The following is a 16,641-nucleotide window of genomic DNA, read 5'->3' as shown; positions in this document are numbered from 1 at the left end:
TGTCGAAATAAAGTTGGCCATGGTCCCTTTAAGGAAACCGACTGATGACCCATCATCAAATGACATCACTAGACCCGTTTCCTGCAATTGGCCGGGAAATGCGCTGGGCGGGCTTAACAAGCCCAATCAACGGAAATTAATTTCACAGAGCAGGATGGAGCCAGCAGCGGGGTCGGGACCCGCCACTGACGTTGCCCGTCACGGACCCGCCGAGGTTAGTAAAATCCCGGCCATGGGGTGGATGACCGACTTCCCTGCTGGGGCAGAGGGAGGAAGATTCCTGCTGCCAATTATAGGGTGGTGGCAGAATTTTTTTTCCATTCCCCTTCATTTTCCGCCATTATGCCACCTGATTTGGGGCAGTGTAGCAGAGGAAAATACAACCCTTAATGTCTGGATTAAGCAGTGATGCTGTTTAAAAGTGTGATTCTGGTTGGATTTCATTTTTATAATTTGAGATGCAGGTGCAGCAAGTGATCAAGAAGGCCAATGGAATGTTGGCTTTTATTGCTAGGGGGATAGAATATAAAAACAGGGAGGTATTGCTGCAGTTGTACAAGGTATTGGTGAGACCGCACCTGGAATACTGCATACAGTTTTGGTGTCCATACTTAAGAAAAGACATACTTGCTCTCGAGTCAGTACAAAGAAGGTTCACTCGGTTAATCCCGGGGATGAGGGGGTGGTCATATGAGGAGAGGTTGAGTAGATTGGGACTCTACTCATTGGAGTTCAGAAGAATGAGAGGCGATCTTATTGAAACATATAAGATTGTGAAGGGGCTTGATCGGGTGGATGCGGTGAGGATGTTCCCAATGATGGGTGAAACTAGAACTAGGGGGCATAATCTTAGAATAAGGGGCTGCTCATTCAAAACTGAGATGAGGAGAAACTTCTTCACTCAGAGGGTGGTAGGTTTGTGGAATTTGCTGCCCCAGAAAGCTGTGGAAGCTACATCATTAAATAAATTTAAAACGGAAATAGATAGTTTCCTAGAAGTAAAGGGAATTAAGGGTTACGGGGAGCGGGCAGGAAATTGGACATGAGTCTAGGTTCGGAATGGTCATGGCCCTGTGGGTAGTGGAGTGGGCCCAGGGGCCGTGTAGCCTGGTTCTGCTCCTACTGTGTTCTAATTCTGTTAGATTTCAGGAGATGGTTTTATTCCTGTTCCTGGCTGGGGTGGAGATCGCCTTTACAGAAGGTAAGTACTGTAGAAAATATAGGGACAGAGTGATCTCCTGGACGAGTTTCGATCGCCTAGATGGGTCGGAGAGGAATTTCCCAGATTTTTTTCTCCCAAATTGGCCATTGGGTTTTTTATCTGGTTTTTTGCCTCTCCCGGGAGATCACATGGGTTCGGGTGGATGGAGAGTGATAGAAGATTTGAGGTTAGGATCAGATCAGCCATGATCTTATTGAATGGTGGAGCAGGCTCGAGGGGCCGATTGGCCTACTCCTACTCCTATTCTTATGTTCTTATGAGTACTATCACCTGAATTCAATGGTTCTTCCAAGTTCAAGAGGCACTGTTGACACAGCATAGTTTACACGCAAACTATGTTACTTACAGCCAGTAATTGCTCTAAAACCACTACTCCAACACAATATAGTGGTTGCAAATCAGTCCAAGGTAAACATGTTTTGACCCCTGCTGGTCTCCCAATCTAGCCCCAAGTCCCACTACTCTTCACGCTCTCACTCCTGAAGTCAATGGGAATCAAGGGGAAAACTCTCCATTGGTTGGAATCATACCTAGCACAAAGGAAGTTGGCTGTGGTTGTTGGAGGTCATTCATCTCAATCACATGACATCACTGCAGGAGTTCCTCAGGGCAGTGTCCTAGGCCCAACCATCTTCAGCTGTTTCATCAATGGCCTTCCCTCCATCCTAAGGTCAGAAGTGGGGATGTTCGCTGATGATTGCACACTGTTCAGCACCATTCGAGACTCGTCAGATACTGACGCAGTCCGTGTCCATATGCAGCAAGACCTGGACAACATTCAGACTTGGGCTGACAAGTGGCAAGTAACATTCGCACCACACAAGTGCCAGGCAATGACCATCTCCAACAAGCGAGACTCTTAACCATCTCCCCTTGACATTCAATGGCATTACCATCGCTGAATCCCCCACTATCAACATCCTGGGGGTTACCATTGATCAGAAACTGAACTGGACCAGCCATATAAATACTGTGGCTACAAGAGCAGGCCAGAGGCTGGGAATTCTGCGGCGAGTGTCTCACCTCCTGACTCCCCAAAGCCTTTCCACCATCTACAAGGCACAAGTCAGTAGTGTGATGGAATACTCTCCACTTGCCTGGATGAGTGCAGCTCCAACAACACTCAAGAAGCTCGACACCATTCAGGATAAAGCAGCCCGCTTGATTGACACTCCATCCACCACCTTCAACATTCACTCCCTCCACCACCGGCGCACTGTGGCTGCAGTGTGTACCATCTACAAGATGCACTGCAGCAACTCGCCAAAGCTCCTTCAACAGCACCTTCCAAACCCGCGACCTCTACCACTTAGAAGGACAAGGGCAGCAGACGCATGGGAACATCACCACCTACAAGTTCCCTTCCAAGCCACACACCATCCTGACTTGGACCTGTATCGCCGTTCCTTCACTGTCGCTGGGCCAAAATCCTGGAACTCCCTTCCTAACATCATTGTGGGTGTACCTACACCATATGGACTGCAGCGGTTCAAGAAGGCGGCTCACCATCATCTTCTCAAGGGCAATTAGGGATGGACACTAAATGCAGGCCTAGCCAGCGACGCCCACATCCCATCAATGAATTTAATAAATTTAAAAATTTCCTACTGATCTACTGGCCTGACTCCAACTCCTACAAGAGTTCTTGTGGATATCAGTTATGTAAATAATGGGAGAGTAAATATCAAGGTTATGCCATAAGTGCACAACAAATTATTTCAATATTCAGTAATAACTTACCACCAAGAATGTCACCCAACATTCATTTGGACAGACAGAAGGAACTAATTGTGAACCAGTTCACTTGACATAGTGCACTCTACTCAGTCTGAAATAACTTGCTTTCCTCGCTAAATCATTATGTAATTATTTTCTAATTTTATTCTTGTTTCCTTTTTTTACAGTGCAATGCAGTTGTCAACAGAGGGGCAAATGGATGCAGCAATACTCTTAAGCCTGACTGGAGTTCGTTCCATTATGATTAACCAGTGGTACAGTACACTACAAGACAATGCCATAAAGTTTAAGAAATTGTCAAAAAGTAAGTGTTTCAATGTTAATGTAATAAAATATATTTCAAGGTTCTGTTGAGAGTATGTCTTGGCGGACTGGAGAATGGAAAGTGGCAAATGTAATACACACCCAAATGGGCTGAAGCATGCGATGTTACACAGGTGGAATTTGGCAGTGTTTGTGATGGAAAGTATATGGGGTTGGAGTCTCAGTTCAGTCAAAAAGGACGCCAATGTTCTGGTTCAACTTAAGACAGTGGCCGGGGAGGGGGATGGAATCAGTGGTGAGGGTAAAAAGTTTGTGGCGGGGCTGAAGACGGTAGCTTCAGTCTTCGCAATCTTTAACTGAGGAAATTGTGCCTCATCCAAGACTGGATGTCGGCAAAACAGTCTGATAACACAGACAGTTCAGGAGGTGAGACGGGTACAGGGAGCTCTGGTATGGTCAGAATACATGTGGAAGCTTACACAATATTTTCCAGATGATGTTGCCAAGGGGTAGCATGTAGTTAAGGAAGAGGAGAGGGCATGAATAGATTCTTTGAGGACTCTAGAGGTAACAGCGCACGAGCAGGAATGGAAGCTATTACCGGAGATGCTCTGGTTATGATCAGGCTCGAGAGGTCGAGGAGGGATAGTGCACCATAGTCACAGAGGAACCTTTGTGACTTTGATTAGGGCTGTTTCAGTGCTGTAGCAGGGACGGAAACCTGATTGGAGAGATTCAAACATGAAGTTGCAGGAAAAATGGGCATGGCTTTGGGAGACAACAACATATTCAAGGAGTTGAGAGGAAAGTGAGATTGGAGTCGGGGCAGTAGTTTGCAAGGACAGAAGGGTAAAGGGTGTTTTTTTGAGGGGGGGGTGATGATGACGATTTTGAAAAGGTGTAGGGACAATACCTGAGGACAAGAAATCATTTACAATGTCAGGTAGCTTGAGGGCCAGGAAAGCATGTTGGGTGATCAGCAGTTTAGTAGGAATGGTGTCAAAGGAACAGGAGGTGGACCTCATGAACAAGATGAGTTCAGAGAGGGCATATGGAGAGATTGGAGAGAAACTGGAAAAAGGTGCAGGTTCAGGGCAATGGCCCAGAAATTCGGGTCTCCACGGGTGAGTACGCACGGGGTACTCACCCATAGGCCCAATGGAAGTGCCGGTTTCCTGCATGCACTGCGCATGCGTGGGAAACTGGCACTTCCGTGCCCCTGAACAAAGAGGTTCAGAGGTCGAACGCGTGCGCAGGAGAGGCTGCGCGTGCGCATCGAACTTCATTTTTTTTTCCAGGTTTTCCCAGGAGGGTAAGTCTCCAGAAATTAGACATGTAAAAAGCAGGCATAAGGCCTGCTTTTTTACAAGGTAAGTGGTGAATTAATTAAAATTAAAACATTTTTTCCACAGGTTTATTATTTTTAAATACTTTAAAGCAAGGTAAGTTTATTTTTAGCCCCGTTAGAAAATAAAATTATTTTTTTCAAAAATTTAAATTATTGTTTAAAATAGTTATTTCATGTAATTTATAGTTTATTTGAAAAATGTGATTTAAAAAAAAATGTATTTGAAGATTTAGTGCTGTTTTGGGGCCACAGTATTTATAACTTTTGACAGCTCTTCCTGTCAATCTTATGAATGGAGCATTCCCTGCTCCGATTGGCTCCCCATGGCCCACGTGATCCCAGGGGACGCATTGAACTAACTGCGCCCCGGGATACGCAAGTACAGCGCGCCGGCAGCTGGACCAGGCCCCGGATCAGAATTCCACGGGGGCCCACAGCTCAACGGTCGGCGCGCAAGGTAAGTGCAGATCGGGGAAGCCCCCGACCCCGAATTTCTGGGCCAATATAAATATCATGGAAAAATTGTAAGTATTCATACGCATGAAATTGTGCAGTAAAACCTCAAACTGTCTTCAAAGCTATAGATGTAAATACATTAAGATGATCTGTGCTCTAATTGGCAAAATTGCCCCGATCGGAATGAAGTTTTATCAGACCACAACTACAAATTTTCCAGAAGATATGAAGGGCAGCAATTTACCTTTTCTCAGAAGAGTAACAGGCTAATAAAATGGAGGTACTGATAATTGACCAATTTCTGTGCATCCAACTGTTACAGTTGTGTTAAGCATTGATTGATAACTCCATGGCATCTGACAGCAGCAAAGTTAGGAAGGACAGATAAATTAAGTCCATTGTGAATCATACAAGCGTCAAGCCAATGTGCAAGTGGTTGCATGATCCTTTGGGGAGAAAAATTGTCCAAGGATAAGGGTACTTTCACTGAACTCTCATTCCCAGCTGTGAGCTGCGCTCAAAGGGAGCAGGGGTTCAAGAAGGTGCACTACAGTGTTGTCGTCCTAGTTGCAATACGCACCACTTTTGAGTGCAGCTTCCCACAGAGAGTGGGTTTGGTGAATTTACTGCATAAAGGGAGAAAGTAAATATTTCAGCAACAAATCTGGTTAATGCACCGCCCATATTTCTTTAAAAATTATTTATTAGAATCATACAGTGTTACAGCACAGAAGCAGGTATTTGACTCATCTCTGTGAGCCACCTCGACTAATCCCACTCTCCTGCTCATTTTACATATCCTTTAATATTCCTCTTTTTAAGCAGAACTAATTCCATTAAAAAAAGATGGACTCTGCTTCCACATTCAAACTATACTCCATGTAAAGATTTGTTTAGAGTCAGAGTTATACAGCACAGAAAGAGGCCCTTCGGCCCATCGTGTCCGCGCCGGCCATCAAGCCCTGTCTATTCTAATCCTATTTCCCAGCACTTGGTCCGTAGCCTTGTATGCTATGGCGTTTCAAGTGCTCATCTAAATGCTTCTTGAATGTTGTGAGGGTTTCTGCCTCTACCACCCTTTCAGGCAGCGAGTTCCAGATTCCAACCACCCTCTGGGTGAAAAATGTTTTTCCTCAAATCTCCTCTAAACCTCCTGCCCCTTACCTTGAAACTATGCCTCCTGGTTATTGACCCCTGTACTAAGGGGAAAAGTTCCTTTCTATCTACCCTATCTATGCCCCTCATAATTTTGTACACACAATCAGGTCCCCCCTCAGCCTGCTCTGCTCTAAGGAAAACAACCCCAGCCTGTCCAGTCTCACTTCATAGCTGAAGCGCTCCAGCCCAGGTAACAACCTGGTGAATCTCCTCTGCACCCTCTCCAATGCAATCACATCCCTCCTATAGTGTGGTGACCAGAACTGCACACAGTATTCCAGCTGTGGCCTAACTAGCGTTTTGTACAGCTCCATCGTAACCTCCCTGCTCTTATATTGGCCCAGTAATTCCGTTCCAAACGCGTGAGTACGGTCGGGGTACTCACGCGTCTGGCCGGAGGAATGCCGGTTTTCAGCATGCACAGCGCATGCGGGGAAAACCGGCATTTCCTGTCCTCTGAACGAAGGGGTTCAGAGGCACAGCGCGTGCGACTGCACAGGCAGCGCGTGCGCAGTGAACTTCATCGATTTCATTCATGGATTCAGTGAGGTTAAGTCCTTACAACTTACACATGAAAAAAGCATGTTTAAAGTTGCTCCAGAGGCTGCGGAGGAAGATATATTTTATCGTGGAGCTTCTGAAAGGCAATATTTTTGTTTGGGAAAGGGAGGAAAGTTATTTTAAGAAATGCTGCGGTAAGTTTTAAAGTTTAACTTTTTTTTAAAACGGGTTTTCAGTACTGTAGGTAGAAGGAGCAATTGTGGCTGTGTGAATTGAATTTGCTGTGTTTATTAAATGTGAAAATGACTGTTCTAAAATGAGTAATGTAACATTTCCAACATTTTTAAGAAAGAAACTTTTCATCAGTAATATATTCTTTTAAGTAATTATGTATGTATGTCCGTATATATTCCTTTACGTATATGTATGTATGTATATATTCCTTTACTTATGTGTATGAATGTATGTATTTAATTATGATTTTCCAATAAGTTACCTTCTCTGAAAGTCACAATTAAATACATACATTCATACACATAAGTAAAGGAATATATACATACATACATATATGCAAAGGAATATATACAGACATACATACATAATTACTTAAAAGAATATGGCCTAGAAATTCAGCTGTTTGCGCCAGACGTTAGCGCCAGATTTCCGGCGCTATCCACTTAGCGCCCGGGCACCGCCGGATCTGCGCCTACGCCGAAATTCAGCTGGGCTTTAGCGCCGGCGCAAAGTGTTAGCGCCCGGTCAGCTGCGCGCGCATCTTATGACGTCATTCCGTCGTGCAACGCCGTTTGTGCGCCCCAAACCGGAAATTCAGTGGCGCCCGGCCGATGTTGGCATGGCGCTACTAAGAACTGTGAAATGGAACTCAACAGAGGCCCTGTGGGATTCGGGGAGCGCTAATTAAAGGGCACATCCACTCACCCATAAAAGCTAGCCATTTCGCTGCAATGACTTGACTGGTTTGGATTTCTGCACAGAGAGCAAGGCACAGAGATTACTGATTTCGGACACCATAGGAGAGGTCTTTTTGGCTTCTAGCCAGTGCTTTGACATTTGCATCCTTGTGATTTTGCTGGTTGGAACTTTGTAATGGGGGCTGCATGGGGGGCCAACCCTCAGTTGCGACATTTTGTGCGAAGGGCTGGCATACGCTTTGAGACAGGCCCAGGCATGGCTAGACGCAGAGGGGCCATTAGGCGTCGCCAACGTAGGCCTTACCCAGTCAGGCAATACCGGGAGCAGGTCTCATATCTCACCATGACTGCGCCGCATTGTGTTAAGAGGCTGCGCTTCAGAAGGGAGGTGGTTGAAGAGATCTGCCAGCGGCTTCATGCAGATTTGCAGCCACAGCTCATGTCCAGGGCGTCTCTCTCGGTGGAAGTGAAGGTCACGGTGGCTCTCAGCTTTTATGCAAGCGGCTCCTTCCAAGCCGCTGCTAGGGACATCGCGACCATCTCCCAGTTCGCCGCGCATCGCTGCATCCGACAGGTCACCGAAGCACTTTTCGCGAGGAGCCACCAATTCATCTCCTTCCCCATGACCCAACACAAGCAGGAGCAGCGTGCATTCGGATTTGCCAGGATCGCGGCCTTCCCCATGGTGCAGGGCGCCATTGACTGCACGCATGTGGCTATGCGGCCACCTATCCGCAATGCCGAGCAAGACCGCAACCGGAAGGGCTACCATTCCCTAAATGTGCAGCTGGTGTGTGACCACAGGCAGCGCATCCTAGCTGTCAATGCCCGCTTCCCAGGAAGCATCCACGATGCCTTTATCCTGCGACAGACTACTGTGGCTGACATGTTCCAGGCACAGCCTCAACCAAGGGGATGGCTTCTCGGGGACAAGGGCACCCTTTGTGCACATGGCTCATGACCCCGCTCCGCGCGCCCAGGACCCCAGCGGAGCTGGCATACAACGAAAGCCATCAAGCCACAAGGAACCTAATAGAGCAAACGATAGGCGTCCTCAAGCAACGGTTCCGTTGCCTGGATCGTTCGGGCGGGTCTCTTCAGTATTCGCCGGATAGAGTCTCCCAGTTCGTCGTGGTCTGCTGCATGCTCCACAACCTGGCTATCCGGAGGACTCGGGCACTGCCACCTGACATTGGGCCACCACCTCAGGAGGACGAGCAGGAGGACCCTGAGGAGGAGCAGCACCAGGCCAGGAGGGAGCGACAAGGTCCAAGGGCCGTCCGCCGGGGGCTTATTGCTCGACACTTCTAGGCCCCCTGTCAGGGAATGGCCTGGCCCACTGAACGCAGCCGCTTCGCAAGCCCTCAGCCGGTTAACCCAACAACCACTTGAAACATGACACCTGCACATGGTGAATAAATAAGCATCTTTATTTGAAAACCTCAGGGCCCTTCCCACATGGAAGAGCAAAACAGAGAAGACCCCCAAAAAACAGTAACAAACTTCTGTCACTCCCAAAACCTGGGGAGGACTAACATAACATCAGCATCCAAATGGCCTCGTCACTGGCCTAACAAAAACAAGCCCCCCCAACAACACAAAGACCCCCCATAAAACAAAAACACATAATGCCCCCCAGAACAGAAGCCCCCGCATCACCCAAACCCTCGGTGAACACACTCTATTGGGTGTGGCGAGAGGGCGAGTGTGTGGACAGGCGTCTTTTGCCCCGGCCCGTCCTGCTGCTGCGCCTCAAGCTGGGCCGTGAGGCTGTGCCGAGGCTGGGGGAAGGATCCTCAGGGCGACAAGGCGTCTCGCCAGATGCCCTTGGGGGTCGGCCTACACGAGGGCGGGCCCGAGAGGGGCCGGCTGGTGGCTGCTGCAGCTGTGGGTGGCCCTCTTCAGTGGCTGCAGGAGCTCCTTGCACCGTGGCTGGGGGAGTGGCAGGCTCGCCTGCACCAATGGGTACAAGGTGGGTGATGCCAGGCGCGCGCTGGTCGCCAGACACACGTGCACTCGGGCGGCCTGGCCAGGGAGCAAGCGCGCCAAACTGTGGGTGGCCAGACCGGTGTGCGGCAGCAGGGCGGCGCCTGGCCTGGTGACGCCTCCCCGCCAGTGCGAGGGTCGCAGAAGTCAGTGCCCCAACTGCGCCGGCATGTCCCCGCATCTGCAGTCCCATTGTCTGGACAGCACCTCTCAGCTGGCGACTGGCGTGCTGCGCTGCCTCGAGTTGCTCGACCCCCCTCTCATGCGCTGCCACAAGGAGCTCCACCCCCCTGGCGTGCGCTGCAGCGAAAACCTCGAGGCCCCTGGCCTGGGCTTGGCCGAAAGCCACCACACTTTGAGAGAGGCTTTCGATGGCCTGAGGCATCTGTGCCAGCACCTCCATGATTTCCACGTGGCGGCGCTCCGACGCCGCCGACATCTCGTCCAGGAGGCGCACCTCCTGGGCGACGTCCGAGTCCGGACTGGAGGGCGCCTCCACCCTCTGGCCAGAAGGCTGGCATGCCGCCGGAGCGCTGCCGCGTGCGGCCACGCCACTGACACCAGGTTCTGCCCTCCCCTCCACCGCCTCCCCCCTCTGGGCAGAAGGGTCGCGTGCCGCCGGAGCCTTGCCGCGGGCGTCCATGCCACTGGGACCAGGTTCGGGGCTCGCCTCCCCCTGGCTCTCCGGCACGCCAGACGTATCCCCTTCATTGGCATGTCCTGGAGCGGAGGAGGGTTCCCCCGAGGTGGCGCCTTCCTGCTGCTCCTCCACGTCCTCCTCCTCCGAGGGCCTGGCTGTGTGGGCTTCAGGGAGCACCTCCTCCTCACCAGCTGAAAGCAGGAAGGCACAAGTGTAGCTTTAGAGTGAGGACAGGCCGACAGCGAGGGAGGCCGCACTGGTGCATTATGCGCATTTATCGGCCACTGGGGAAGGATGTAGATCTGATGCGCGAGGGCAAGGATAGAGGTGCAGCCGGTCCTGTCCTTACCAGTGGGCTCCAGTATAGGGTCGGCGTCGCCGATCGCCACAGGCCCAATCACCGGGTGCCGCAGCAGTCGGGCCACCCTCTCTTCCAGAGGCGTCAGCTCCTGGAACTCGCGAGGGCCTCCACCAGTGACACGGAGGCTCCTGGCGTTCCTCGCCAGCTTGGCCTGCAAGAGAAAGGAGGGCGTCTAAGTACAGTGTGGTGCCCTGTAGCTGTGTGTGAGGCCTGCCATGGTGGAATAGCTTGCACAGTGTGGTGCCCTGTAGCTCTGTGTGAGGCCTCCCATGGTGGAATAGCTTGCACAGTGTGGTAAGTGCAGAAAGAGCTCTTGATTAACATGCAAGTGCCATTGCAGCGGCAGCAGGGCTGGCCATTAGACCTTGGATGTCCCTTTGGCCCTAATGGGAGGTGCACATGCAAGGATGAGGGGGACATTGGAAAGGGTACTCACCTTGACCAGCCGACATAGGTCGTTGTATTTCTTGCGGCACTGGTCCGCACTCCTGGGAACATCTGAGCTGGAGGAGACCCTCCGGGCAATTTTGGTCCAGGCCTCCCTGAACTGGCTCCTGGGAGCCTCCCTGAACTGGCTCCTGGGAGCCTTCCTGCCACTAGCCGGGCAAACGACCCGCCTTCTTTTGCGCACCCCATGAAGGAGCACACCCAGCGCATGCTCAGAGAAGCGTTCGGCTCTTTCACGGGCCCTCTCCATGTCCTCCAGGCGTTGATATGCCACACAACCACTCCTGAGGCCTAGTTGCAGGGCTACAGCATGCAGGGCGTGGCTGCAGTCAAAGTTGACCCTTCCCCCTTTAAGAGCTGGCCGGCGTCAGGGTGTCTGCTGACACTCACCACATGATCGCACCTGCGCTGCGCCCGGAATCGGCGTTATTAGGCTGCATCGCCGGATTAGCGCCTGAACACAGGGTTCCAACGCCTTGTGCAGCGCTCGGCCAAAAAGTTGGCCAAATCTACTGAATTTCGGCGAGCTCGCCTGCACTTTCCGGCGGGCGCTAAATTTGACGAGCGCCCAACTTTAGCGCCGCAATAGCGTCAGAACTGAATTTCTAGGCCTATATTACTGATGAAAAGTTTCTTTCTTAAAAACGTTGGAGTCATTTTCACATTCAATAAACACAGCAAATTCAATTCACATAGCCACAATTGCTCCTTCTACCTACAGTATTGAAAACCCGTTTTACAAAACAAAAATAAACTTTAAAACTTACCTCAGCATTTCTTAAAATAACTTTCCTCCCTTTCCCAAACAAAAATATTGCCTTTCAGAAGCTCCACGTTAAAATATATCGTCCTCCGCAGCCTCTGGAGCAACTGTACTCATGCTTTTTTCATGTGTAAGTTGTAAGGACTTAACCTCACTGAAAGCATGAATGAAACCGGCGAATTTTACTGCGCACATGCTGCCTGTGCAGTCGCACGCGTTCTGCCTCTGAACCCCTTCGTTCAGAGGACAGGAAATGCCGGTTTTCCCCGCATGCGCTGTGCATGCTGAAAACCGGCATTTCCTCCGGACAGACGCGTGAGTACCCTGGCCGTACTCACGCGTTTGGAACGGAATTATTGGGCCAACATTTTACATGTCAATAAAATGAAAAATTTAACAATTGCACGATTTGCCCCCTCGCATCTGCGACTGAGGGTCCAAGGAGGTGCATTGCGCAAGAGGTCATCGTCATACGTATCCTCACACTGTTCCCTTTCGGGAACTGTATGAAGTGGTGGAAGGATTTCTGGCCACGTTAACGCTCCTTCCGTGACCATAACCATCTTCATACCAGCCATTAGGGTGGTTAGTTCTATGGCGTGAGGGTTTTACGGGCTCCCACAACCCATCTGAGGGGGGGCGGCCACCCACACCCGCGGACGCAAGTATCCCGTTGGATGTCCACCCAGAATTTATAGTTGGAGCTCCGACTCCACTTGCCGGGACTGTCTGGAGCGGGGTTCGAAACCCTACTCCTTCTGGCCCAGCGGCGGGGATGCTTACCGCTACGCAAAAGGCCCACTCCGCGCAAAAGGTGACACCCATACGTTTCCTGCGCCTTTTCCCTCCCCGTGACTGGAGCCCTATGCTGCCACTTGAAAGACCAAGCTATCATCTGTCCTTTTTGCGGCGCCTTGGACTTCTCATTACCAATGATGAGCAGGCGCTGCGCCTCCACCTCATTGAGGAGATTGCTGAGGTCATCATCAGTTCAATTGTGAGTTCTTTTAATGCCGTGAATTGTGCTCATTCCAGCCATTTCACGTTGCTAATCGGAGTGAGCCTTTGGCGTAGCGGTAGGATCCCCGCCGCTGGGCCAGACGGGGTAGGGTTTCGAACCCCGCTCCAGACAGTCCCGGCAAGTGGAGTCGGAGCTCCGGCTCTAAATTCTGTGTTGACATCCAGTGGGATATTTGCGTCCGTGGGTGTGGGTGGCCCCCCCTCCTCGTATAGCTTGTGGGAGCCCGTAAAACCCTCCCGCCATAGGACTAACCACCCTAATGGCTGGTACAAAGATGGTTACGGTCACGGAAGGAGCGTTAATCACGGCTATAAATCCTTCCACCACTTCATACAGTTCCCCAAAGGGAACAGTGTGAAGACACGTATGATGACGACGTTGCTAAATAACTAAATGGAATGAAAAAAATTCTTTCAGGGCTTTTAAAAGTCTTTAAATTGCTTTAATTCTGTTTAAAACTACTTCAGATTCTTCAAAATAATGTAAACGTTTTTAAAAGTTTATAAAAGTTACCAAAAGCTTCATAAAAATACCAAAAACCTATTTGAAATGCTGCTCTGCATGTAAAAATGCTTTTCAGCTTGTGAGAAACATTGGGGGCGTGTCCTATTAAACTGAGACCTCAAGGGGCGTGTCTCAGTTGCACAGCGCGCTACAGGCTTCGCGCTGGCTGCACTCCTGGGCGGCGTGACATCAGACGCTGCCCGGGATTCTTCTCTTTCAAAAAGGAATTCCAGGCGTCCCTGGAGGTGAACTGCAGGCGCGTCGGGTAAGTGCAGATCGGGGGCTTGCACGCGCGGCAAGCCCCCGACCTGAATTTCTGCCCCATTATATGCCTCGGCTAATGAAGGCAAGTATCCCATATGCCTTTTTAACCACCTTATCTACCTGTCCTGCTGTCTTCAGGGATCTATGTACATGCACACCAAGGTCCCTCTGATCCTCTGTCCTTCCTAGGATCCTACCATTCATTGTGTATTCCCTTGCCTTGTTTGTCCTCCCAAAATGTATCACCTCACACTTTTCAGGGTTAAATTCCATTTGCCACTGTTCTGCCCATCTAACCATCCCGTCTATATCGTCCTGTAGCCTGAGGCTTCCCTCCTCGCTATTTACCACTCCACCAATTTTCATGTCATCTGCAAACTTACTGATCATACCTCCTACATTCATATCTAAATCATTAATGTACACTACAAACAGCAAAGGACCCAGCACCAATTCCTGCGGTACACCACTGGACGCAGGCTTCCAGTCACAAAAACAACCTTCGACCATCACCCTCTGCCTCCTGCCACTAAGCCAATTTTGGATCCAATGTGCCAAATTGCCCTGGATCCCATGGGCTCTTACCTTCTTGACCAGTCTCCCATGTGGGACTTTGTCAAAAGCCTTACTGAAGTCCATGTAGACTACATCAACTGCACTATCCTCATCCACACGCTTAGTCACCCCCTCGAAAAATTCAATCAAATTGGTTAGACATGATCTCCCCCTGGCAAAGCCATGCTGACTATCCTTGATTAATCCTTGCCTCTCCAAGTGGAGACTAATTCTGTCCCTCAGAAGCTTTTCCAATAATTTCCCTATCACTGATGTTCAGCTCACTGGCCTGTAATTCCCTGGTTTACCATTGCTACCCTTCTTGAATAATGGTACTACGTTAGCTGTCCTCCAGTCCTCTGGCACCTCCCCTGTGGCCAGAGAGGGTCTGAAAATTTGTGTCAGTGTCCCTGCAATCTCCTCCTTTGCCTCACACAGCAGCCTCTCGTCTGGGCCTGGGGATTTATCCACTTTTAAGCCCGCTAGTACCTCCTCCCTCCCAATACTAATTTGTTCAAGTATGTCACAATCCCCCTGCCTGATTTCTATGCCTACATCGTCCTTTTCCATAGTGAACACAGCTGCAAAATATTTAAAACCTCACCTACATCTTCTGGCTCTACACACAGATTGCCACTTTGGTCCCGAATGGGCCCTACTCTCTCCCTGGTTATCCTCTTGCCCTTAATATACTTATAAAACACCTTGGGATTTTCCTTTATTTTGCCTGCCAGTGTTTTTTCATGCCCCCTTTTCGCTCTCCTAATTTCTTTTTTAAGTACCCCCCTGCACTTTCTATACTCCTCTAGGGCTCCCACTGTTTTTAGTCCTTTGTATCTGCCAAAAGCCTCCCTTTGTTTCCTAATCCATACTTGTATATCCCTTCACATCCAGGGTTCCCTGGGCTTCTTGGTCCCACCCTTGACCTTTATGGGAACATGTTGGCGTTGTACTCTCTCTATTTCCTTTCTGAAAGACTCCCACTGCTCTGATGTGGATTTTCCTACAAGTAGCTGGTCCCAGTCCATTTTGGTCAGATCCTGCCTTATCATATTTGTAGTGTATGTACCTTGAAGAAGGAACTATATTCTGCAGCCCCTGTAAACTGCAGTACCAGTAGTGACCACCCCTGTATATAAGCCTGTGTAGTAACTTTGTATAGTAGTTCCAGTTTTGTCTCCATTCAGCAAACACCTGTTATAACCAACTTCTGCAGTCCGTGTCTCAATTACACACGGATATTACATTGGCGACGAACAGATCCAAACTTACCTACTACTGCACCACCTCACGGGGATCCATCCCTGAAGCGAAGTTATTAGAGGTCGAAGCCAGAAGGAAGAAATCCAAAAAGAAAAAAACAAACAAACAGAAGAAACGGGCGTCGACTGTGGGCAGCTGCCCTCTGATTCATCGAATTCGAAGATTTGCAGGAGAGGCTGTCGAGAGCTGGGCTTGGTTATCCAGTCTATGGTGTTCCAGCTAATCGGGCTGGTGGCAGGTAGTACACTGATCCTTCCTGGGCTGCGGCGGGCTGGAGCTCAATCGGGTGGCTTTTCAACGGGGCCGAGCAGCGTTGTCGGGAAGAGGAGAGAGAGAGAGAGGGTGGAGCACACAGGGCGCGGCCGGTGCTACGAAGCCGGGCAGCGTACAGACCCGAGAAGAGGGAGGGAAGTGTCCCATAGGGTCTGCTCTGACGATGGGAACAGTAATTAAAATAAAAGAAAAAGAAATTAGAAGCACAGAAAGCCACGAGGAGCTGCAGTTTGCCACGGGGACCGTGGAGAGCGGCGTTGGCAGCAGCGCGGGGGGAAGCACGCGAAGACCATAGGGCGTCACCATCAAGGCATAAAAATGCCAGCAACAGCGCTGGCAGCAGCGGAAAAGGCAGAAAGCGCGGGAGGCGCCATCTTAACCTAGCGGGGAAGAAGGCAAAGCGCGGGAGGTGCCATTTTGTTCAATCGGGGAAGAAGGCAAAGCGCGGGAGGCGCCATCTTAGATCTCCAAGATGCCGAAGACTGGCAATATCACTGCCTTCGATAATGCAATAGAAGACTGGACCACGTATGTGAAAAGAGTCGAAGTATATTGCAAGGCAAATGAAGTAGCCGATGAGAAAAAGGCATCGGTACTACTAAACTTAATGGGCGCAAGAACGTACGGCCTATTGCGGAACCTGATCACTCCAGTCAAACCGATGGCGAAGAGTTTTAACGAAATTGTTGATATCCTACAGGAACACCTAAATCCTACACCGCTGCTGATAGCAGAAAGATTTAAATTCCACAAGAGAAATCAGCATAAAGATGAGAGCAATGCTGATTACCTTACGGAACTACGCAAGCTATCAAAGCACTGCCAGTTCGGAGCAGGACTGGCAGATACCCTACGGGACAAATTTGTCTGTGGACTCCTGAGTGAAGGAACCCAGAAGAGGTTACTCTCAGAGAAAGAGCTGACGCTAGATAAGGCTTTCAGCGTG

The 16,641-nt window shown here is 49.9% G+C and overlaps 1 protein-coding gene across 2 annotated transcripts in view; it reads left to right on the top strand.

The window, feature by feature from the left end:
* Window positions 1-16,641, top strand: part of cfap46 (cilia and flagella associated protein 46) — a 575,305-nt gene that overhangs the window by 518,314 nt on the left and 40,350 nt on the right. For both annotated transcript variants that reach the window (XM_085994743.1, XM_085994742.1), the window contains one exon: window positions 3,127-3,263. In XM_085994743.1, the coding sequence (XP_085850869.1) occupies window positions 3,127-3,263 (137 nt within the window). The remainder of the gene's footprint in view (window positions 1-3,126; window positions 3,264-16,641) is intronic.

This window comes from Somniosus microcephalus, chromosome 8 (genome assembly GCF_052327205.1).
Source record: "Somniosus microcephalus isolate GS21.2 chromosome 8, FLI_Smic_1.0, whole genome shotgun sequence".
NCBI classification, from domain to species: Eukaryota; Metazoa; Chordata; class Chondrichthyes; order Squaliformes; family Somniosidae; genus Somniosus; species Somniosus microcephalus.
This window is presented reverse-complemented; position numbering and strand designations above follow the sequence as displayed.